General features: G+C 44.6%; 1 protein-coding gene across 1 annotated transcript in view; it reads left to right on the top strand.

The window, feature by feature from the left end:
• Positions 1 to 24,711, top strand: part of MAP4K5 (mitogen-activated protein kinase kinase kinase kinase 5) — a 90,441-nt gene that overhangs the window by 24,672 nt on the left and 41,058 nt on the right. Inside the window, exon 2 of the mRNA XM_073638552.1 lies at positions 14,730 to 14,787. Coding sequence (XP_073494653.1) covers positions 14,730 to 14,787 — 58 coding nt within the window. The remainder of the gene's footprint in view (positions 1 to 14,729; positions 14,788 to 24,711) is intronic.

Here is a 24,711-nt window from a genome sequence, read left to right as displayed (position 1 = left end):
CCATACAAAATAAAAAAATAATAAAAAACTTTAGTAAAAATTCTAAATCATTTTCCCAGGGCATTGTGCACATTACAGGACGTGCAGTATATCCTAGTGATAAGTACAGATTTGTGTAAATTGTGATATTTCATTATCTTTTTCAACGTTTTACTTATTACATTTTATTTACTTTTTTTTAAAGCTAACCCTTTGAATTGATAAGGAAAAGGTGGCGTGCTTAACCCTTTGGCGTGAAGTCGCCTATTCTAGACTGTTCATAGCCGTCCTTAAAAAAACAAAAACGCAGAACAAATAAATTAGTGTCGCAATCATATTTAACACGCGTTGGTCACAATTTTTGCAAATTCCAAATTAAGGTGCGACATTTGCCACATTTGATCCTCCGCTCCTGTCTGACATTGTATACATGTCGTTTGGTACTTCCAAAGTTACAACTTGTGCAAAAATGTTGCAAAGACTTGTAATATTTGACACCTTGGTCTCTGTTTCTTATCTAACATTGGGAAGTAAACTGTTTTCTGCATTGAACCTCTGTCTGTGAAAATAGAAGGAGGAGTGGGGTGGGGTGGTGTGTGATGGGCGCTAAAGTTCTTTTGGCCCACGTGGGATGAATGGACCCCTGTATATCTGTGCCGAGAGCTTTCTCCAGTATATATTCCAAACATAGGGTAATGACACAGTGTGCAGAGAGCCAGAAAGTGGCCTCTCTGGGGGCAGTATGTATCTTACATCCTGGCCTGTGAGTAAATATTGATTGGAGCTACTCTGCATCTGCTCCTTTTTCTTTTCTGTATAAACACTTACAGGTGCCAGTGCAAAAAATAATAATTTGGACTGATTTTATAATATATTTTTTCTGTTGTTGCCTTTGTATAAGATGGTGTAATCAGCTATGCAATTATGCTGGAAAAAAAAAGCTTCTCTGCCCAACAGTGGCGAAGAGTACCTTTGTCGGATTAATGGGAGCTTTTGGAGCTTTTTCCGGCACATACTTCTAAGTTCCCATCAAACCCAATGTGAATAAACCCAAGAAGGGTTTTGACTGCTGCAGTAAGTGATTGTCTGCAGACTTGTCACGTGGGGTAGATGGACGTTGAGGTTTGCATCCATTATAATCAGAAGATGAGCAGTGAGAATATATTAAATGTGTTTGGTGCTCAGATTAAGTGACTGAACTTGTAGCTGGTTGGTTCCCTTTAGACCCCTCATCCAAACAAGAAGTGACGCTATAATCCCCCCTAAGGGGTATTCTCTGCCGTCTATAAATGTCAGAGCCGGAGGAATGGCCATGCTGGTTACGGAGGATGTACTGCAGTTGTGACATGTCCTTCTGCAGATTTCATGGAAATCACGCCCGGCTGGTTTTACAGAAGAGAATTTTAATTGTTTCGATCGGGCTCTTCGTACATTGTTTTTTTTTTTTTTTTTTTCCTCCTCCCCCCCCCCCCCCCCCCCCCCCAATAGTTTGAGCACGTTTTTAGTTCTAGCTTTCTCGTGGTATCATGGCTTTCTGCAGACAAGGAAGAATGTGACATTTATATAATTTACTTAAGGGAGTTTTCCAAACTTATGTAAAATAGCTTTGTCATAGTTCAGTGCAAAGTTCTGCAACTTTCTAATAAGGCAATGAGTCGATACAAAGTATATGATAGATTTCTGCTTGCTGTCGGTGAATATATGGTCTTTTTTTTTTAGATTAAATATAACTTACTGATACACTTAGAGATTTTCCCATCTCAAATGTCCGCATTGGTCCGTTTCCAGCACGTGTAATTTCCGCCTGTAGTTGGCACAGGAGAGGGTTTCATGTGGCACGTGACCGACGCTGCTTGTGAAGGGGGCTGGCTGCTCATTTCAGTAGCTAAGCTGCCAATTCTTCATCAATATAGTGAAGGGGAATTGTTAATGGAAAAAAAAGCATCAAAACTATCAGTCAGCCTCCGAGATTCTCTGGTCAGGGATAAATACACGAGACTGATGAAAGCTGGAGATCAGCTATAGTCTCTGTCCGCTGCATGGACAGCCCAATGTTCATTCATCGGATCACTGCAGTCATGAGATTAGAAGAAATCTGTGGATGGCGCTGGAGGCGTCAGGATAAAGTGGGCTAGATTAGCATTAAAAAACGTCAGCGCTCAGCAGACACATCATGCTTTATTTGCTTTTGTTGCGGGAATATTATATTTCTATTTTATAAGGTATACCGCCATACTGGGAACAAGCAGATTACTTTAGGAAGGGGGGATAAAATGTAATCACCAGTTCCCCCTTGTCACACAGAAGTTTGTGTTCTATTCTTTTTTGTTTTGGTAGAAAAGTTCATTAAAAGGTGATTCCGGTATCCTCCACGGAATAGTTAATTGTTAGATCGGTTTCCATCGTCTTTGCTTCTCCTCTGGCTGCAAGATTATTGCCTGGAGGAGCTAAATGGAGCCGCATACTCCCTACTGCTCCATGCTACTGACCAAGGTAGCTGAGCGCAGCGCCACACTTGGCCGTCTTCATATTTATGGTGCTATAAATTGAGAATGAAGCCGCAGGGGGCATTCATGACCGGCCACTTCGTTCAGCACCCCCCGCCACAAGACAAGGGGAAAACAAGGTCCTGTTGGCTGTGTCTCCCACCGTTCTAACAGTCAATGACTATCCAATGGATAGAGGATCAGATGGTTTAGTGAATCCTGTATTGAGCGAGGGGATTGTACATGATGACCCTGAAGGTCCCTTAGGAATCTTTGTAGACTGGAATACCTCTTTAATTTATTTCAATAAAACGTCTCCAAAATAAATATAATTATTATTATTATTATTATTTATTTATTTTTTTTAATGAGAAGATCCCTTCCCTTCTCCATTATAAATTCTGCACACTGGAAGACCACTTTCCACTGTAATTTTTGGTGGTCGTCTCGGTGAGGTTTCCCTGTAGCTGCGTTTTGGGGTTACGTTCGCCCAGAGCCGGTGTCGCGGCGCAGTATTTTGCTGATGAATGGGTTTTGTGACCCAGTCTTTTCGAATGGTTTGCAGGGATCTGGCACGTTTTCCAGACCGTGCGCTCGCAGTAAGCTGTTCTCTATATAATTAGTCATGGATTAAGGGGAAGCCTGCTAGAAATATGCCCCACACGCTCCAGCACTCGCAGCTACACAATGATTACCTCCGTGCTCCTTGATAATTCTTTTCTCAGCATTTACTATAGATGGGGCTTGAAAATAATCTACGGTACTCCAAAAATTCCTCGAATGGGGTTATGATTTTACAATAACAGTAGGAAAAAAAGTTATAAATTCTAGAAAATCCTATATACATGATGCAGTTATTTAGCAGCAGACATGGCCTTGTTTGATCAGCATCCTGAATGATGATGCCTATGGACCTCCGTTTAGTCAGAATTTAGCAGCTGGGTCTAAAAAATTTATAGAAACCAGTTCTCCTATAGTTACAAGGACACCCCGGCTTCCCAGACACGAATAGTCCCTCCATGATTAATCATGCTCTTATTGGTGCACTGTACATTTAGACTTAATGCACCACTTGGAAAATGGTCTCTAAGTTTTAACTTCTTTTTATTTACTATAAAGACTTGTAAAACTCAAGTGCATATCAATTTCCAGGAGGGACAACTGAGGAACATCACAAAGCAAAGGTTTTTTTTAAGAAAAGATGCTTCATTGAGAATACAAGTATTTACTAAAGCAGACACATCGGGAGAGCGGGCCATTCCCCTCTAAACATTATGCTGCTGCGTCCTTGTGGGTGGTGTCCAGCTTGCCAAGACTTCTGAATGGCAGCAGTAGGGGAGCAAGGACTGCATTGTGCAGGATTTGGGGGACACCTCCTGCAGTAGATTCCAGCATTATTTGCTTGTTGGTTTTCTATAGGGACTGGTTGATAGATTTAGACATCTGCACATGGTTAGACCGTAGGAATCTCATGTGATAATAATAAAATGCAGATTCTTTGTGCATTCATGGTGCGGGGCCTGTGTGGACAATATGCAGTAGCTGCGGAGTGACAGGACCCCATTTGTCTACCACCGTCCTGGCTTCCCGGAGAAACACTCGGCTCCCTGTCTTGGTGACAGTGAAGCAGTCGCCTCCCATAACCCTCTGATGGAGGCACGGGCTGGTACTTGCATAGACAGACAGTGCATATGTTGGCTAGGTTTCTTAGCATCATGCAAGCTCTAGTATTCATGCAATGTCCCTGCTTAACCCGCTGATGTCAGACATTCCCTATTAATACGAAGGCTGCCATTCCTAGGTGGTCTTTATGGTATAATTCACACATGCAATTTGGAAAGACCCAAAGTCTTTTACGTCTACAGTGCCTACAAGTAGTATTCAACCCCCTGCAGATTTAGCTGGTTTGATAAGATGCAAATAAGTTAGAGCCTTCAAACTGCAAACGAGAGTAGGTTTTATGAACAGAAGCATAAATCTTACAAACGAAAAAGTTATGTTGCTCAGTTGAATTTTATTAAATTTTAAACATAAAAGTGTGGGTCAATTATTATACAACCCCTATGTTTAATATTTTGTGGAATAACCCTTGTTTGCAATTACAGCTAATAATCGTCTTTTATAAGACCTGATCAGGCCGGCACAGGTCTGTGGAGTTATCTTGGCCCACTCCTCCATGCAGATCTTCTCCAAGTTATCTAGGTTCTTTGGGTGTCTCATGTGGACTTTATTCTTGAGCTCCTTCCACAAGTTTTCAATTGGGTTAAGGTCAGGAGACTGACTAGGCCACTCCAACACCTTGACTTTTTCCCTCTTGAACCAGGCCTTGGTTTTCTTGGCTGTGTGCTTTGGGTCGTTGTCTTGTTGGAAGATGAAATTACGGCCCATCTTAAGATCCTTGATGGAGGAGCGGAGGTTCTTGGCCAAAATCTCCAGGTAGGCCGTGCTATCCATCTTCCCATGGATGCGGACCAGATGGCCAGGCCCCTTGGCAGAGAAACAGCCCCACAGCATGATGCTGCCACCACCATGCTTGACTGTAGGGATGGTATTCTTGGGGTCGTATGCAGTGCCATCCAGTCTCCAAACGTCACGTGTGTGGTTGGCACCAAAGATCTCGATCTTGGTCTCATCAGACCATAGAACCTTGAACCAGTCTGTCTCGGAGTCCTCCAAGTGATCATGAGCAAACTGTAGACGAGCCTTGACATGACGCTTTGAAAGTAAAGGTACTTTACGGGCTCGTCTGGAACGGAGACCATTGCGGTGGAGTACGTTACTTATGGTATTGACTGAAACCATTGTCCCCACTGCCATGAGATCTTCCCGGAGCTCCTTCCTTGTTGTCCTTGGGTTAGCCTTGACTCTTCGGACAAGTCTGGCCTCGGCACGGGAGGACACTTTCAAAGGCTGTCCAGGCCGTGGAAGGCTAACAGTAGTTCCATAAGCCTTCCACTTACGGATGATGCTCCCAACAGTGGAGACAGGTAGGCCCAACTCCTTGGAAAGGGTTTTGTACCCCTTGCCAGCCTTGTGACCCTCCACGATCTTGTCTCTGATGGCCTTGGAATGCTCCTTTGTCTTTCCCATGTTGACCATGTCTGAGTGCTGTTCACAAGTTTGGGGAGGGTCTTAAATAGTCAGAAAAGGCTGGCAAAAGAGATCTTTAATCCACACATGTGAAGCTCATTATTCTTGGTGCCTGAACTACTTCCTAATACTTTTGGGGGACCAAACAGAATTCTTGTGGTTTGAGGGGTTGAATAATAAATGACACTCTGAATTAACTTTTTACGTTTTTAAAAAAAAAAAAATAATTTGCTGCAGTGCATTTCCCCACTTCCAGGCTGATCTACAGTACAAATGTCACAATGCCAAGTTAATTCCGCATGTGTCAACCAGCTAAATCTGCAGGGGGTTGAATACTACTTGTAGGCACTGTATGTCCAGATCTGAGTGGCCACTGTCTTTTCAATAAACTTTGCATAAATCAGTAGTTCAAGCTATGAAACTATCTAATATATGTTAGCAGAGAAATTCCTCTTTTTGTTCTCCCCTTACACTTAAATTCATCATTCACTCTGAAAAACTTCTCAAATCCACCCTTGGTCAAAACAAAGGTGATCATCATCTTACTGAGGGATCAGATTACAGTTGCCTTTTGAAGCTTATCAGGTGAGCAGGAGCAGAGAGAGAAAGAGAGACAATCCTGTGCTGATAGTTTCTAACAAGTGTTGGATTCACAGCCACACTTGCTCAATACTACTGTATAATATACTCCGTGAACACGCAGGTTCTGAAATCGGGAGACAGGAGAGCTAGTCTGCACCCATTAGCTAAAACACTGCCGAAAATGGGTCCTTCTGAGGGGAATACTTTCGAAACATGCAGGATACAAGTCATATAATGACCAGAAATAGTATTATTCCTTATGTACGTCCACACAGGACGGCTTATTCTGAAAAGTCACCTGAAACAACAAGTACGTTTTAAATTAACTGGCTTGACGAATCATTTAGCTACATGACCAGGACTCTGGGTTTGCCTGCAGTCCGGTATGGCAGAAGGAGTTTGCCAGGAATATTCTATTACATTGGTGATATCTCTGCAGGATCCGATCCTGAACCTTAATCCATAAGCAGCTGGGATTCCACTGAAGGCCAAATACCAAAGTCTTCTGGCACACGACAGGGGGAGGCTTCTGGGACGTCTCGAGCACCAGCTGAATTTTCAGTGAGTGCCCCCATCCCGTTTGCTTTCTTACGGCCACTTGCATCTGTGCACTGAATTAGAGTCATCCGCAGCTCTATTGGGATCTTACTATGGACGCTCTGCAGGGTTCTCTTTTCACTGGAGTTTTTCATGCAGCTTGGAAAACTTCTTCCCCCTCCAACTCGCTTCTGCAATTTGCTGTACTAGCAGCACAGCTTATCCTACAAATATAAGGTTGCCCTTTTGTGTGGTGGTTTGTGGTTTTTGTTTTTTTTTATATAATATTTTAATGAATGTGTTATATGGGGCTATTCACATATCCAAAAACACTGGGTTTTCTCCTACTCTGATCTATTTTGCAAACCAAACTCTGACTCATTCACTTGAATGGCAAAGAAGAAAAAAAACGGACCGCACATGGATTTTTATGGATTGCTGTGAGGAAGTGTTTAGGAAACCTTTTTCCGTCTTTTTTTTGTGTTATACATCATTTTCACTTCATGCACAATTTTAGATTTTCATGTAAAACTGGTGTAAGAAAAAAAAAAAAATACAACACGTGAAGAAGACCTAAAGGCTAAAAATCGCATTAAAATGTCAGAGGTTCGTCCTTTTAATAGTTGCACCTATCTTTTCAGGTAGGTTATGATTGATACCTGGAGGAGTTTTAATAATTGGAAACTATATAAATTCCAAGCTGGCTCCTGAAAACCTCTGAACTGTAGTTGTATCCATGCCTAATGTTGGGCAATTCCTACAGATTGGAGTCCTGGAATCTGGTTCCTAAACAAACATTGGCAATGACTAAAAGGATAATGCAATGATCCAAGCCTGCTGTACTGCTGTCTGTGGTATGAGACGATACTGATAAAGAGCTTTTACTATGTTTTCTTTGTCTGTGCACATTGATCCTGACCCTTTACATTACTTTACTGTTTTATTTTTCAGTTCTTTCCTTTTTATGTATATTGTCTTCTATATTTAGTGCATTGCACCCTGTACTGAACACACAAATTGCTTGCCCCAGATTTAGAGATGGGTGTTCAAGTACTGAGCGTGCTGTAAGAAGTGATCTAACAGTCCCTGCCCTGGGCATAAGTTGGGCGTTCATTATGCAGCTGGAGGAAGCGATATAATGACTTTGGGAGACAAGGTTTCTTAACTGGAGATGAATATTGAATATGTGCCATTAGATATAAAGTTGCATCCTTAGTGTTTGGGATTTTCCTGATACATTGTAACGCCTAGTGCACATGTCTGTCACCCCATGTCATTCCCATCACATGAGCCAGCATTGTGTTTGCAGCCAAGTAAGACCAGAGTCAGGCGTAGATATTGCCTATTGGAATGAGGGAAATCATATGAAATTCAATGTACTGCTCTTAAAGGCAAATTGCATTGTTAGACATTTACATTCTTCCTTTTTCCTTCTTCTTAGGCTATGTTCACACGTTGCGTTTTTGCTGCTTTTTTTTGTGCAAGCAAAACCTGCACTCTTGGCAGTAAAGAAGCTGCTTACAAAAAGCTGGTTTTACTGCTTCTATTTCAGGTACATTTGTCTCTTGTGCATGCTGATAAAGTTGAGTTCCCCACCAAAAAAAATCCATGATGCAACTTCTTGAGTTTTCTGCACCAAAAACGCAGTAAGATCTGATACCTGCGTTTTTTTGCTGCGTTTTTCACTTACTCATTGCTTTCTATGGGTGAAAAAATGCTGAAAGTGACATACTGCAGTAATCAAAAGCGCAGCAGTTTTCCAATTCGGTCAGGGGAAGAAAAAACAAGTGCGAGCATGAGATTTGTGAAATCTCGTAGCTTTTGCTGGTACTGTAAAACGTAGCTTAAATTTGCTTTAGAAAAATGCAGCAAAAATGCAACGTGTGAACATAGCCTTACTGTGCTGCCTTTGTTGCTGTTCTTCCAGTTTATGAACCAGGAAGCTAAGGATGAACAAAGCTGTCACCGACTCCCAATCATTTAGGAGATGGCTGTTGATCAGTTGCTTGTGCATATTTGTACCCGGTCATAAAACAGGAACAGATCTGTCAGAAATGCAGTCGTCTCTCTGCTGCTGCGTTTTGTGCAGTTTGCAGTTGCGTCGTCATTTTGGGACATAGGGGAAGGGGATCTGTTTAGTTAATGTTCAGTATACTGATCCCAAAGAGGGGGATTTTAATCCTAGAGCATTGTCTGCACATCCCACAATACATGTAATACTGATGAAAATGAACATACGCTGCCATTAATCTGGATCCCTAAAAGTATGTTGTTCCTGAAGTGCTGCTTTACCCCTCGCTAACGGCTAAAAGTTTTGAAACGTTCGTCTAGGATAAGAACTTTTGTCGGCTTTCTTCCATACAGCGCCACACCTGCCCACAGGTTGTGAGTGGTAATGCGGCTCAGCCCAGTTCACTGTAATGAAGCTGAGGTGTAATACCAGGGACAACAGATGTGGCGCTATTTCTGGATGAAAGCAGATATATATTTAACTAATTCTGAACATTTCCTGACTTGAATGAGTTTTGTATTTTGTGACGTCTGTGCTGAGTTTTCAGCCATCAGATGCCTCCTTTCTGTTGTTTCCACTTAAATTCTCATGGCATGTATCTCACAGACACCATAATGGAGAGATGCTGCACTCCTCCTCCTGAATGGCAGTCTCACAGACACCATAATGGAGAGATGCTGCACTCCTCCTCCTGAATGGCATGTATCTCACAGACACCATAATGGAGAGATGCTGCACTCCTCCTCCTGAATGGCAGTCTCACAGACACCATAATGGAGAGATGCTGCGCTCCTCCTCCTGAATGGCAGTCTCACAGACACCATAATGGAGAGATGCTGCACTCCTCCTCCTGAATGGCATGTATCTCACAGACACCATAATGGAGAGATGCTGCACTCCTCCTCCTGAATGGCAGTCTCACAGACACCATAATGGAGAGATGCTGCGCTCCTCCTCCTGAATGGCAGTCTCACAGACACCATAATGGAGAGATGCTGCACTCCTCCTCCTGAATGGCATGTATCTCACAGACACCATAATGGAGAGATGCTGCACTCCTCCTCCTGAATGGCAGTCTCACAGACACCATAATGGAGAGATGCTGCGCTCCTCCTCCTGAATGGCAGTCTCACAGACACCATAATGGAGAGATGCTGCACTCCTCCTCCTGAATGGCATGTATCTCACAGACACCATAATGGAGAGATGCTGCGCTCCTCCTCCTGAATGGCAGTCTCACAGACACCATAATGGAGAGCTGCTGCACTCCTCCTCCTGAATGGCAGTCTCACAGACACCATAATGGAGAGCTGCTGCACTCCTCCTCCTGAATGGCATGTATCTCACAGACACCATAAGGGAGAGATGCTGCACTCCTCCTCCTGAATGGCAGTCTCACACACCATAAGGGAGAGATGCTGCACTCCTCCTCCTGAATGGCAGTCTCACAGACACAATAAGGGAGAGATGCTGCGCTCCTCCTCCTGAATGGCAGTCTCACAGACACCATAATGGAGAGATGCTGCACTCCTCCTCCTGAATGGCATGTATCTCACAGACACCATAAGGGAGAGATGCTGCACTTCTCCTCCTGAATGGCAGTCTCACATACACCATAAGGGAGAGATGCTGCGCTCCTCCTCCTGAATGGCAGTCTCACAGACACCATAAGGGAGAGATGCTGCGCTCCTCCTCCTGAATGGCAGTCTCACATACACCATAAGGGAGAGATGCTGCGCTCCTCCTCCTGAATGGCAGTCTCACATACACCATAAGGGAGAGATGCTGCACTCCTCCTCCTGAATGGCAGTCTCACATACACCATAAGGGAGAGATGCTGCGCTCCTCCTCCTGAATTGCAGTCTCACAGACACCATAAGGGAGAGATGCTGCGCTCCTCCTCCTGAATGGCAGTCTCACAGACACCATAATGGAGAGATGCTGCACTCCTCCTCCTGAATGGCAGTCTCAGTCACCATAATGGAGAGATGCTGCACTCCTGCTCCTGAATGGCAGTCTCACATACACCATAAGGGAGAGATGCTGCGCTCCTGCTCCTGAATGGCAGTCTCACATACACCATAAGGGAGAGATGCTGCGCTCCTCCTCCTGAATGGCATGTATCTCACAGACACCATAATGGAGAGATGCTGCACTCCTCCTCCTGAATAGCAGTCTCACAGACACCATAATGGAGAGATGCTGCGCTCCTCCTCCTGAATGGCAGTCTCACAGACACCATAATGGAGAGATGCTGCGCTCCTGCTCCTGAATGGCAGTCTCACATACACCATAAGGGAGAGATGCTGCGCTCCTCCTCCTGAATGGCAGTCTCAGTCACCATAATGGAGAGATGCTGCACTCCTCCTCCTGAATGGCATGTATCTCACAGACACCATAAGGGAGATATGCTGCACTCCTCCTCCTGAATGGCAGTCTCACAGACACCATAATGGAGAGATGCTGCGCTCCTCCTCCTGAATGGCAGTCTCACAGACACCATAATGGAGAGATGCTGCACTCCTCCTCCTGAATGGCATGTATCTCACAGACACCATAATGGAGGGATGCTGCGCTCCTGCTCCTGAATGGCAGTCTCACAGACACCATAATGGAGAGATGCTGCACTCCTCCTCCTGAATGGCATGTATCTCACAGACACCATAATGGAGAGATGCTGCACTTCTCCTCCTGAATGGCAGTCTCAGTCACCATAATGGAGAGATGCTGCACTCCTCCTCCTGAATGGCATGTATCTCACAGACACCATAAGGGAGATATGCTGCACTCCTCCTCCTGAATGGCATGTATCTCACAGACTCCATAAAGAAGAGATGCTGCACTCCTCCTCCTGAATGGCAGTCTCACAGACACCATAAGGGAGAGATGCTGCGCTCCTCTTCCTGAATAGCAGTCTCACAGACACCATAATGGAGAGATGCTGCACTCCTCCTCCTGAATGGCAGTCTCACACACCATAAGGGAGAGATGCTGCACTCCTCCTCCTGAATGGCAGTCTCACAGTCACCATAATGGAGAGATGCTGCACTCCTCCTCCTGAATGGCAGTCTCACAGACACCATAATGGAGAGCTGCTGCACTCCTCCTCCTGAATGGCAGTCTCACAGACACCATAATGGAGAGCTGCTGCACTCCTCCTCCTGAATGGCAGTCTCACAGACACCATAATGGAGAGATGCTGCACTCCTCCTCCTGAATGGCAGTCTCACAGACACCATAATGGAGAGATGCTGCACTCCTCCTCCTTAATGGCAGTCTCACAGACGCAATAATGGAGAGATGCTGCACTCCTCCTCCTGAATGGCATGTATCTCACAGACACCATAATGGAGAGATGCTGCACTCCTCCTCCTGAATTGCAGTCTCACAGACACCATAATGGAGAGATGCTGCACTCCTCCTCCTGAATGGCAGTCTCACAGACACAATAATGGAGAGATGCTGCACTCCTCCTCCTGAATGGCAGTCTCACAGACACCATAATGGAGAGATGCTGCACTCCTCCTCCTGAATGGCAGTCTCACACACCATAAGGGAGAGATGCTGCACTTCTCCTCCTGAATGGCAGTCTCACAGTCACCATAATGGAGAGATGCTGCACTCCTCCTCCTGAATGGCAGTCTCACAGACACCATAATGGAGAGCTGCTGCACTCCTCCTCCTGAATGGCAGTCTCACAGACACCATAATGGAGAGATGCTGCACTCCTCCTCCTGAATGGCAGTCTCACAGACACCATAATGGAGAGATGCTGCACTCCTCCTCCTGAATGGCAGTCTCACAGACACCATAATGGAGAGATGCTGCACTCCTCCTCCTGAATGGCAGTCTCACAGACACCATAATGGAGAGATGCTGCACTCCTCCTCCTGAATGGCAGTCTCACAGACACCATAATGGAGAGATGCTGCACTCCCCCTCCTGAATGGCAGTCTCACAGACACCATAATGGAGAGATGCTGCACTCCTCCTCCTTAATGGCAGTCTCACAGACGCAATAATGGAGAGATGCTGCACTCCTCCTCCTGAATGGCAGTCTCACAGTCACCATAATGGAGAGATGCTGCACTCCTCCTCCTGAATTGCAGTCTCACAGTCACCATAATGGAGAGATGCTGCACTCCTCCTCCTGAATGGCAGTCTCACAGACACCATAATGGAGAGATGCTGCGCTCCTCCTCCTGAATGGCATGTATCTCACAGACACCATAATGGAGGGATGCTGCGCTCCTCCTCCTGAATGGCAGTCTCACAGACACCATAAGGGAGAGATGCTGCGCTCCTCCTCCTGAATGGCAGTCTCACAGACACAATAAGGGAGAGATGCTGCGCTCCTCCTCCTGAATGGCAGTCTCACATACACCATAAGGGAGAGATGCTGCACTCCTCCTCCTGAATGGCATGTATCTCACAGACACCATAAGGGAGAGATGCTGCACTCCTCCTCCTGAATGGCAGTCTCACATACACCATAAGGGAGAGATGCTGCGCTCCTCCTCCTGAATGGCAGTCTCACAGACACCATAAGGGAGAGATGCTGCGCTCCTCCTCCTGAATGGCAGTCTCACATACACCATAAGGGAGAGATGCTGCGCTCCTCCTCCTGAATGGCAGTCTCACATACACCATAAGGGAGAGATGCTGCGCTCCTCCTCCTGAATTGCAGTCTCACAGACACCATAAGGGAGAGATGCTGCGCTCCTCCTCCTGAATGGCAGTCTCACAGACACCATAATGGAGAGATGCTGCACTCCTCCTCCTGAATGGCATGTATCTCACAGACACCATAATGGAGAGATGCTGCGCTCCTGCTCCTGAATGGCAGTCTCACATACACCATAAGGGAGAGATGCTGCGCTCCTCCTCCTGAATGGCAGTCTCACAGACACCATAATGGAGAGATGCTGCGCTCCTCCTCCTGAATGGCAGTCTCACAGACACCATAATGGAGAGATGCTGCGCTCCTCCTCCTGAATGGCAGTCTCACAGACACCATAATGGAGAGATGCTGCACTCCTCCTCCTGAATGGCATGTATCTCACAGACACCATAATGGAGGGATGCTGCGCTCCTCCTCCTGAATGGCAGTCTCACAGACACCATAAGGGAGAGATGCTGCACTTCTCCTCCTGAATGGCAGTCTCACAGACACCATAATGGAGAGATGCTGCACTCCTCCTCCTGAATGGCATGTATCTCACAGACACCATAATGGAGGGATGCTGCGCTCCTGCTCCTGAATGGCAGTCTCAGTCACCATAATGGAGAGATGCTGCACTCCTCCTCCTGAATGGCATGTATCTCACAGACACCATAAGGGAGATATGCTGCACTCCTCCTCCTGAATGGCAGTCTCACAGACACCATAAGGGAGAGATGCTGCACTCCTCCTCCTGAATGGCAGTCTCAGTCACCATAAGGGAGAAATGCTGCACTCCTCCTCCTGAATGGCAGTCTCACAGACACAATAAGGGAGAGATGCTGCACTCCTCCTCCTGAATGGCAGTCTCACAGACACAATAAGGGAGAGATGCTGCGCTCCTCCTCCTGAATGGCAGTCTCACAGTCACCATAATGGAGAGATGCTGCACTCCTCCTCCTGAATGGCAGTCTCACAGACACCATAATGGAGAGATGCTGCACTCCTCCTCCTGAATGGCAGTCTCACAGACACCATAATGGAGAGATGCTGCACTCCTCCTCCTGAATGGCAGTCTCACAGACACCATAAGGGAGATATGCTGCACTCCTCCTCCTGAATGGCAGTCTCACAGACACCATAATGGAGAGATGCTGCACTCCTCCTCCTGAATGGCATGTATCTCACAGACACCATAATGGAGAGATGCTGCACTCCTCCTCCTGAATGGCAGTCTCACAGACACCATAATGGAGAGATGCTGGCGCTGCACTTTTTCTGAACGCCCGTCTCGCAGACGTAATAACGGAGAGATGTTGTTTGTTTTGTTTTTGTTTTTTGTACAGGCAAAATAACGAACTGTTCCTTTTGTGTTTGCTTCCAGGCCAGGAATCTACAGACGGGAGAGCTGGCTGCGGTGAAGATTATTAAACTGGAGCCTGGTGAGTTCTCTCACAATGTACAGGAAGAGGTGTCACAAATCTTAATGTGAATGTGTTTGATCCAAATGTCTGCTGTTCAATGAGACGTCCTATTGGTTGAGCGTTTCTCTGCAGCAGTCATCATAGTTAAAGGATTTCCTGGTATCAGGATATTGCTGGTTATCCTTAGCCATCAATGTTGGGTCAGTGAGGGTCAGACTCTCAGCACCCCCACCAATCCATGTTTGAATGGACTGCGTGTGAGCGTGCGTGTGAGCGTGCGTGTGAGCGTGAGGGTGTGTGTGAGCGCTGCAGCCCCTTCAATGTAGTAAACCATGCTGTGCTCACAATGGAGCCACAGTTGCTTCAAAAAGGTGCTGAGAGATTTCCACTGATCCAATATTGGTTGCCTGTCCTAAAAAAAAAAAACTGGCCCAATTCATCAAAGCTTTCAGAATTCTGGCATAAAAACTTTGAAAAGTCTCCAGAATTTTCCAACTTTTGTCATTTTTTTTTGCCCCAGAGATTTCACATACCGCACTCTAAAAGCAACAGATGTGAATATCTCTGCATTGGAGCGGCGCAGCGCAAAAAAGAAAAAAAGAATTGGGGGCGCTCAGGGATTTGTACAAGGTTTTTAGTTCAGTTTTTTTCAGCAAGTGACAGGACCTTTTTAAAGCCGTATCAGCCGTATGTACAGTTGAAACCAGAAGTTTACATACACTATAATAAAAAACACATATCCATGTTTTTCTCAATATCTGATGTGAAATCAGAATAAACCTTTCCCGTTTTAGGTCAGTTAGGATTACCATAATTTTTAATATTTGCCAAATTGCAAAATGAGAGAGAGAATGTTTTAAGGCATTTTTATTACTTACTGCAAAGTCAAACGTTTACATACATTAAGATTACTATGCCTTTAAACAATTCTGGACTGCCCGTATGATGATGTCATGTGTTTGGAAGCTTCTGATCGTTTTTTTTGCTAACTTCTGAGTTAATTAAAGAGACACCTGTGGATGTATTTTAATGCACACCTGAAACACACTCCTTTGGTTAGCATTATGGGAAAGTCTAAAGAAATCAGCCAAGATATCAGGAAGAGAATTGTGGCCTTGCACAAGTCTGGCTCATCCTTGGGTACAATATCAAGATACCTGAAGGTGCCTCGTTCATCTGTACAAACATGATGGTAATCCTAATTGACCTAAAACATGAAAGGTTTATTCTGATTTTTTGTCAGATATTGAGAAAAACATGCATATGTGTCTTTTTATATAGTGTATGTCAATTTCTGGTTTCAACTGTAAGTCATTGGTGATTTTGCCCATACAGGCACATGAGAGAGGTGAAGTATTAGTATGACATTGATTTCTGTTTAGGTAATTGAGTAATAATTAATATCCGAAAACCACAAACCCGACAGGTGCCGTGAATAGACAGTCGAAACCTTCTCACATGACTATTGTGTCTTGGGTGGCTGCCGGCCAGAGTCTGTTGTAATGAAAGTCTGTGATTACAATGGAGCAAGCTGCAAAGGCCAAAATACATCACTGTCTGATTTTTCCATACGATTGGATGCAGAGATCCTGTACAAGATGTTCAATGAGCCAAGTATAAATAGGCTGCAGCACAAATACCTGGATAAATACATAACCGGTTTTGCAGCTAGACCCCATGTGGCCTTTGCTGTATCTTGTCCATGCGACTGCTCCTATTGGGAGGTGGATAGGATGCTGGGAGCTTAGACATGGGGGGAGGGGGAGGGAAAGAAAACTGTAAAAGAATTTTCCAAGGTTACCAAAGTTTAGTTGCTCGTTTCACTAAGGTCACGTCCCCACTATCAGTATTTGTTCAGTATTCGGTCAGTAGTTTTTCTCAGGGGTGGGAGCCAAAACCAGGAGTGGGTGATAACTGCAGAATTGGGGACTTGTTTCTATTATACCTTTTCTCTGATTGTTCCTCACCTGGTTTTGGCTCCCACTCCTGAGAAAAAATACTGACCGGATACTGATAGTGGGGCTGTGGCCTAAGACAGCCCCTCTCCAAATGCCATATATGTTGACCTATAGACATATACTTCTTCATGCCTAGAACGCAGTGTTGCTCTGGCAAACCCTGCTCATCTCTGCGCCACTTTTTTTGCCAGTAAGTTGGTTCCTGGGGAATAAGGGTATGTTCACACGTTGAGTATTTTTTGTGTGCAGAAATTTCTGCACCTCTTCTGCATCTCTTGGCAGGAAAACGAAGCCTCACAAACATTGCATTTGTTCAGTGCATTCAATGAGTGAATTATGCAGGCAAAAACGGCCAGAGAATTGACATGCTGCAGATTATTTTCTGCACCAAATCTGAAAGTGAAAAATATGTGTGCTTGACGCTTCAGGTTTCTCACTTTGCTGGCATCAGGTTTTTCTAGCAAATCTGCATGGCAAAAACGCACCAAATCTGCAGTGTGTGCACACAGCCAAACGGTCACCGGATGTTAGAAAACTCTGAACCGCAGTTTGTCAGATTACTTTTCCTTTAGAAAAAATAAATATGTTAGCAGAAAAATGACCTGTTTTTTTTTTCCTTGTTTAGTTATCTTTTTTTCCATTTCAATATATCTATTAGAATTTAAAAAAAATCTTGCCATTTTCACACTGACAACTGGGCATAGACTCCTTCCTGTTGGGCAAATGGACATGGGCAGCAATAAACTGATCCAGACCCTATTTTTTTTTTCTAAGGAAGTGTTATCTGAGCATTCTCTAATCAGCGCTAAGGTCCGTGTACAGGAGGAGGAGGTGAGCTGTGACATCACCTATTGTGAATGATGGATCTTGTGCTCTCTACTGTATATAGAGGTGTTATCAGTCATTGTACAGGAGGAGGGGGAAGGTGAGCTGTGACATCACCTATTGTGAATGGTGGATCCTGTGTTATCAGTCCTTGTACAGGAGGAGTTGAGCTGTGACATCACCTATTGTGAATGGTGGATCCTGTATTATCTACTGCATATAGAGGTGTTATCAGTCATTGTACAGGATGAGGAGGAGGTGAGCTGTGATATCACCCATTGTGAATGCTGGATCTTGTGCTATCTACTGTATATAGAGATGTTATCAGTCATTGTAATCCTGGCTGTAATAATGATATAACTGTAAAAATTGCAAGATTTCAGTTTTATTTTTCTCCTAGTGATATGAAATGAAAAAAAGATTAAAACACCTATTGTTTTTTATTAGACTTTCCCTTTTAGCGCGTAACCAGTTTGCAGTCTGAGGTTTTATATCATTGGTGTACAAGATACAGTTCATTGCATAATACGGTCATTTTCGAGTAAGTTCCCTGGTTGCCCTCCGGGCCCAGCAGTGATGACCCTAGGCTTGAACCTGCTGCACATTTCTGATCTGATATGTGTAATGTCTATGGTGCTTTTTATCTGCTTATTTGCATAGATCAAGTAAAATGAAATTAAACCAGTATCGATTCCTCACTGCTCTCTACAGTAGACCACTGTTATTTGAGTGGGTGCAGTGAAAGCAGATGTATTCCCACATGAGTAGATGGAGGTGTGTGAAGAGTTCGCATCAGTGGGTTTGTAAACCAACAGGAAGAGCAAAAGAACAACCCCCCACCTCCCTCCAAAACAAAACCGAGATTGAAAGCCGAGATATTTTTATGTACTAAAGTTGTGTTTTAAATGGCGCTTATGTGTATTATATCTTTATGCTTAAGACGCCATTCACATCCGGTTCAGCTTCAGATTTCTGCTACCAGCTCTGAGTCCACAACTCCTGGTCCCTCCTGCTGGATCAGTGTCTCTATGAATCATGTTACATTTCACAGCTGGAGATGTTGTTTTTGCTACAGTGGAGTAGCATGCAGTGCAACAATGCAATACAGTGTACAGTCTTGGCCGAAAGTGTTGGCACCCTTGAAATTGTTCCAGAAAATTAAGTATTTCTCCTAGAAAATTATTGCAATTACACATTTTGTTATTCACATGTTTATTTCCTTTTGTATGTATTGGAACAAAACAAAAAGAAAGAAAGGGGGAAAATTGGACATAATTTCACACAAAACCCCAAAAATGGGCCGGACAAAATTGTGGGTAAACAACTTTGTTTCAAGCATGTGATGCTCGTTAAAACTCCCCTGTGACAAGTAACAGGAGTGGGCAATATGAAAATCGCACTTGAAATCATATAAAAAGGGGAGAAGTTGACACAATATTTGCATTTTGTGTCTGTGCGCGCCACACTAAGTATGGAGAACAGAAAGAGGAGAAGAGAACTGTCAGAGGACTTGAGAACCAAAATTGTTTTAGACATGTGTTGTTTTGTAACTGTCTGCTGGGCCCTGTATTGGATTATCCCTTTTAATTTTTGAATATTGATAAATCATTATGTACACTTTATTTACCGTGTGTTGAAATCCACTAAATAGAAGCCTACGTGTTTACATCCGTTAGTGTTGAGCGTTCCGATACTGTAATATTGGGTATCGGCCAATATTCGCGGTATCGGAGTTCCGATACTGAGTTCCGATATTTTTACAATATCTGATACCGGAATCGGAAGTTCCCATAATGCCTGCACTCTGCAGTGTCTCTGAAGGATGACAAGTTGGATGGCAGCGCTCAGCTGCGATCCAGCCTGTCATCAGAATGCCATCCCAGCGTGGGAGAATTCTCCTGATTGTTTAAAAGCCAGCGGCTTTTTACCGCCCGCCGGCTTTTAAACAATCACTCAGCCCCATACTCGCTTGCACCAAGGAGCGGGGAGCGAAGGACCCGGGCGGGGAAGCCGGCAGTGAAAAGACTTCACCGCCGGCTTTCCCGTTCTGTGCTGCGCTTTCCCGCCGGTTATTTCAAATGAACAGCTGAGGTATCAGGTGATGCTGATCAGCTGTTCATTTGAAGTAGCCACGGTGCCCTCAGAGGGTTCATATGAGTTCATGCTTGACTGCATTGCATGAACTCACATGAACTTTCCCACGGCCACACAGGTCAGCCTCACCTCCCAGACCATCAGCCCGTCATGATTGGTGTGTGCGTGCAGGCAGACATAGGCCGATGTGACACTACTACTCCCATCGGCCTATGTCTGTCCCCCGTCCACTCGTGCCAGCAGGATCAGCTCGATGGGAGCAGTAGTTCCCATCAGCCTGATCCTGCTATTTAAATTGCCCTACTGTGTCCCCAATAAATTTTAAATACATGTCATTGGTGGCCAGTGGTTGCCTACAATAAATTAGTTCATACATTACCTGTCCCCGCCGATCGCCACCTAAAATAAAGTAAAAAATAAAAAACTACACCTATACTCACCTAGACACCTAATTCCCCGAAGCCATCGATCTCCTGTAATAAAATATAAAATAATAAACCACAACCTTATCCTTACCCCTCCGTAGTAGTCCACGAGTGTCCCACGAAGATCTCCAGTTCAGAGCAGCCACATAGAATGTGACCGCTCTGAACCGCTGCCGCCGCTAGAATGTTGGGGCCGTAAAGCAGCCCCGTCACTGCATAAGCGGGTTCGCCGGAGTTCAGGCAGCGCTGCTCCGGTGAGCTCCTTTACGGCCCTGCTGTATCGTGAGAAATTCCCACGGTACATCAGTGCCATAAAGGAGGTCTCCGGAGCTGCGCTGCCTGAATGCACTCCGGTGACCTCAGTCAGTGGCTCCCGCTGCCGGGAGCGGACGTGTTCCCGGCAGCGTGAGCTTACAGCAGCCATGCACAGCTGTCACCATCTCCAGATGTGACAGCTGTGCATGGGAGATCAGCGCAGGAACGTGGACAGGTAACTATTTTTTTTTTAGTAAACTAAGAATTAAATAAAATGGTGTGGTTTATTTCAAATAAATTATTTTTTTCTGGGTGTAGTGTGTGTTTTTTCTTTTTAACACTTTGTAGGTTAGTAATGGGGGTGTCTTATAGATGCCCATCATTACTAACCTGGGCTTCATGGCAGCTGGCGCTGACATGAACCCCAGCCCTATTACCCCCTGCCACCGCACCAGGGCAGCGTGGAAGAGCAAGGCTAAGTGCCAGCATCCTATGGATGCGCCATTTCTGGGGCGGCTGACGGCTGGTGTTTCTAGCCTGGGAGGGGGCCAATATTCATGGCTCCCTTCCTGGGCTATTAATATCAGCCCCTAGCTGTCTGCCTAGCCTTTGCTAGCTATTAAAATAGGGGGAACCCCACGTCATTTTTTGGGGGGGGTCCCCCATTTTAATAGCTGGTAAAGGCTAGGTATTCAGCTGGGAGCTGATATTAGTAGCCTGGGAAGCTCCGTGGGTATTACCCCCTTCCCAGGCTTCGAACATCTGCCCCAGCCGTCTGCTTAACCTCCGCTAGAGACTAAAATTACGGGGAACCCCACGCCAATTTTTTTTGTTTTTTATAAATCCTTTATTTTAACACTAAATGACAAGTACAGTAATCAACACTATCACTGTACTTCTTATATATGTGACTGACATGTTTCTATCTATCTAATCTATGTGTGATACTCTATTCTGTCTGTTCTAAATTGTCGGGTACCGGTGTATGCCGCTGCTGAATTGCCGGCTTTTCATGTTTCACTGTGAGCACTGTTGCCATCGATTTGGGCAACCACCTCCCCCAATACATTCTACATTATTGTTAGTTGTTTTCCTTCATGTAGAATTAACCTACAAGGAAAGAAAGGGTTTATTTTCATTCCGATATTTGTGTCCCATTGACTTGCATTGGTTTCCGGTATCGGAATCGGCGATATCCGATACTTTTTGGGTATCGGTCCGATCCAATCCGATCCGATATTTCCTGATTTCGGAAGGTATCACTCAACACTAGTTTTGACCTGAATCTTCTCATAGCTGAGGATTTGCTGATTTGCAGCACAGGCAAATGTGCTCCGGATCGTCCTTGAAAGTGAATATGACCTGCATCTTCATACATTCATGGCATGTTATTGATAAGCCATAAATGTAAATGATGTCTTATGTTGGGTTTACGTTGTTTATACAGCATTGTATTGACTGTGCATCGGATTAGGAACGCTCCGCTGCAGTAGGTGATTTTGCAGGTGATCAGACATGATAAAAGGTGTCCTGCGTGCTGACAATACCTGTGTCTTATTACGTTCCGTCGTGTTATTTGCCATTCCCAGTCTCGACTATGTTGCAGGTACAATGCCAGGCAGTGTACACGTCCCCAGGTGACAGGTGAGGTTTTCCGATCACACAAGTCCTGAGCGGTGTGCCGTCTCCCTGTCACTGATGTAACCAGCTCTTGTTCTCCAGGACGTGAGTGTAACTCTATACAGGGAGGATCCCTGGTAATGCGGATGTGTCATTGTGGACTGTAGGTACGCTGGTATCGCTCTGAGGTCAGTGTGGTTTCATGTAACCGGCGTACATCACAGGGTGACCTCATCCACAGCCGCCGGCTGGAAGAGTGACAGGGAATCTCTGTAGCCCAGAGGCTTCATAATCTGGATGACATCCTCATTATCCCAGATTATTGCTGCTGCTTCCAACCTCTGGACCTAAAATTCAGATGTTGAGCTTAGTTGGAGTTTTATTAACCCAATCCTGATGTCCGTACAGTGGCATAAAACACCCAATATGCATTACACTTTTTTTTTTTTGCGTTTTTATGTGCTGGAATTAACAGGATGTGGTTTCATAGTTTGCTCTGCTATTTTTTTTATGCTCTTTTGGTTTCTGTCTGGTAATAAATGCACTAAATATAGGGCAGAATATAAAGCCCAATTCATCATTTGTGAGGTTCATGTTTAATTTTTTTAAAACCACTTTTCTTTTTTGTCTTGTGGTCTTGTTTCTTAGTTTGGTTTTTGGTCCAAATTCTTAAATAGTGTTAGTCGTTCATGAATTTTGCACAAAATCAAAAATGCGTCTTTTTTTTTTTTTTTTTTTTTTTTTTTTTATGGTCATTTTTAACATAAAACGTCACACATTCTGGCAAATTGTTGCCAGAATTGTGCAACATTTTCAGGAGTGAATAATATCACTGTAAAGGGGGACTGGAGAAAAATTTAATCCAAAATTTGACAGATTTTTAAAAAGTTGCCTAAAACGTCTGGAAACGCCAAATCATGTCCAAAGGGGCTAATGTAAGAAAAAATAAAAAATAAAGGAACGCGCATACAAGATAGTAAGGCGTAAATTAAAGGAAGAATAATATGAAAATGAAAAACACCACAAATTAGAAAAAAAAAATTAAATGCCAATGCAATAATGAATTGGGCCGTTAGTGGACAGGGTTATGCTTCCTCACTATTTTGCCATTTAAATGCAGTTTAAACCAAAATTTACTGCATGCAAATAGTGTCCATATAGCTTAGATAACTGACGACCAAACTCCTGACTCCCCCCTATTCGCAGCCGAGCGTCTGTTCTCTATAGGGAAAGTGGAGTGGGCTGCTGCCAGACTCATTTGGCAGCAACTTGACTATCTGCAGATCAAAAGAATCATTTAATCAAATTATCTTCTTCTGCACCCAATTCTTATCTTCCCCAACATCATCTATTGGGGAAGAATAGGCAGACTCCCTATACATATTTTCCAAAAACGGTGGCAGTCCCGTAACAGTCACGTGGCCGCTGGGGGACACAGCACTGCAGTTGGAACAACGGTGCCGGTCCGGGAGGTAGGGGTGCAGTTTATATATATTATGATGGACAGTGGAGCTGTTTAAGGGCTGGTCCAGTAGTGGACAACCCATTGAAAGGCGTCATCTGTGACTGGCCTATTGATGTCCTAATTGTAGGATTAGTCATCAGTATGAGAGAATTGGGGGCCAAGAGCCAGAACCCCCACGGATCAACTGAAACGGCGTTTGATCCAGAACCTAGTGGCACCGTACTATAGTCCATCAGTAACTCCTTTATGTCTGTGCATGGCAAACAATAATGCTTTGGAGCTGGTGAATAAGGACTGGCCGTATTATCAGTAATTCCTTTATGATACATCTGAGCCTAATCTTAGATCTGGATTTATGTTACTTGTGTAGGATTGTTATTGATGGCTGACAATGCCACTTCCCTTTTTTCTTTTGTCGCTTTAATTATTTAAATCCCTGCTTTGGATTTAGGAGTCCAAGGGGTGGTTTCCCTCATCATTAAATGACTCCGCCCCCTTGACTCTTGAGCCTGCAGTTAGCAGGGAACTCTGTCATTAGGTCCCACAAAGATTTATAACTATATACTCCGCTCCTCCATCACCTGCTTCCCGCAGATAGGACGGTTCATTCTACGTCACAAATAGCTTTTCAAGGGCGACATCTGTAAAAATCACAAATATTCCACGAGTACATGTGTGAACACCGGAAAATAACATCCGTTCTTTACTAATCTTCTTGCTTGCAAACTTTTTGGGAAGCTGTTGGGATTTTCACCCTTTATGAATCGTCCCTTAAGATTCTTAGTTTTGCCTTCTGCGTTCCTCCTCCTCATGCTCTTTTTTTTCTTTTTTTTTTTTTTTTCCACGTTTTTAAGTCAAAGCTTCTTCCGTCCTGCCGCCATATGTAGCCGGTGTGTGTCTCTGTAGACTCTTCTCGCTCAGTTTGGACTCAATCCGTCCTCAAAGGCTTCCCCGCTGATTCATTGTTCTCCTCGCTTCCTCTAAGTGACTTCCATTCTGTGCATTTTTTTTCCAGCTTTTCTTCTATTATTATTTGTAGTTGTTGCTTCCATATCCATAGAGGACTGTGACTTGACGTGTGAGCCCTTGTTGCATTCCTTTGCATTGTTGTTTAATACCATGTTCCCATCAGACGATGCCGCTCCCTGGCGTTGTTCTGGAATAGCAGGTGAAGCATCTCCTCCCCAGACAATCGCAGCGCTCTTGGGCGTTGGACCCGCCACTGACAATTGACAGAACTTCTGTAAACAAATCATTCCATGGCACGTCCCGGCTTGTCCTCCTCGTCCCGGCTTGTCCT

The sequence above is a fragment of the Phyllobates terribilis genome, unplaced genomic scaffold (assembly GCF_046119375.1).
Source record: "Phyllobates terribilis strain yellow unplaced genomic scaffold, ASM4611937v1 Scaffold_7__3_contigs__length_470593459, whole genome shotgun sequence".
Lineage (NCBI taxonomy): Eukaryota > Metazoa > Chordata > Amphibia > Anura > Dendrobatidae > Phyllobates > Phyllobates terribilis.
The sequence above is the reverse complement of the archived record's forward strand: the minus strand, read 5'-3'. Positions and strand labels throughout refer to the sequence as shown.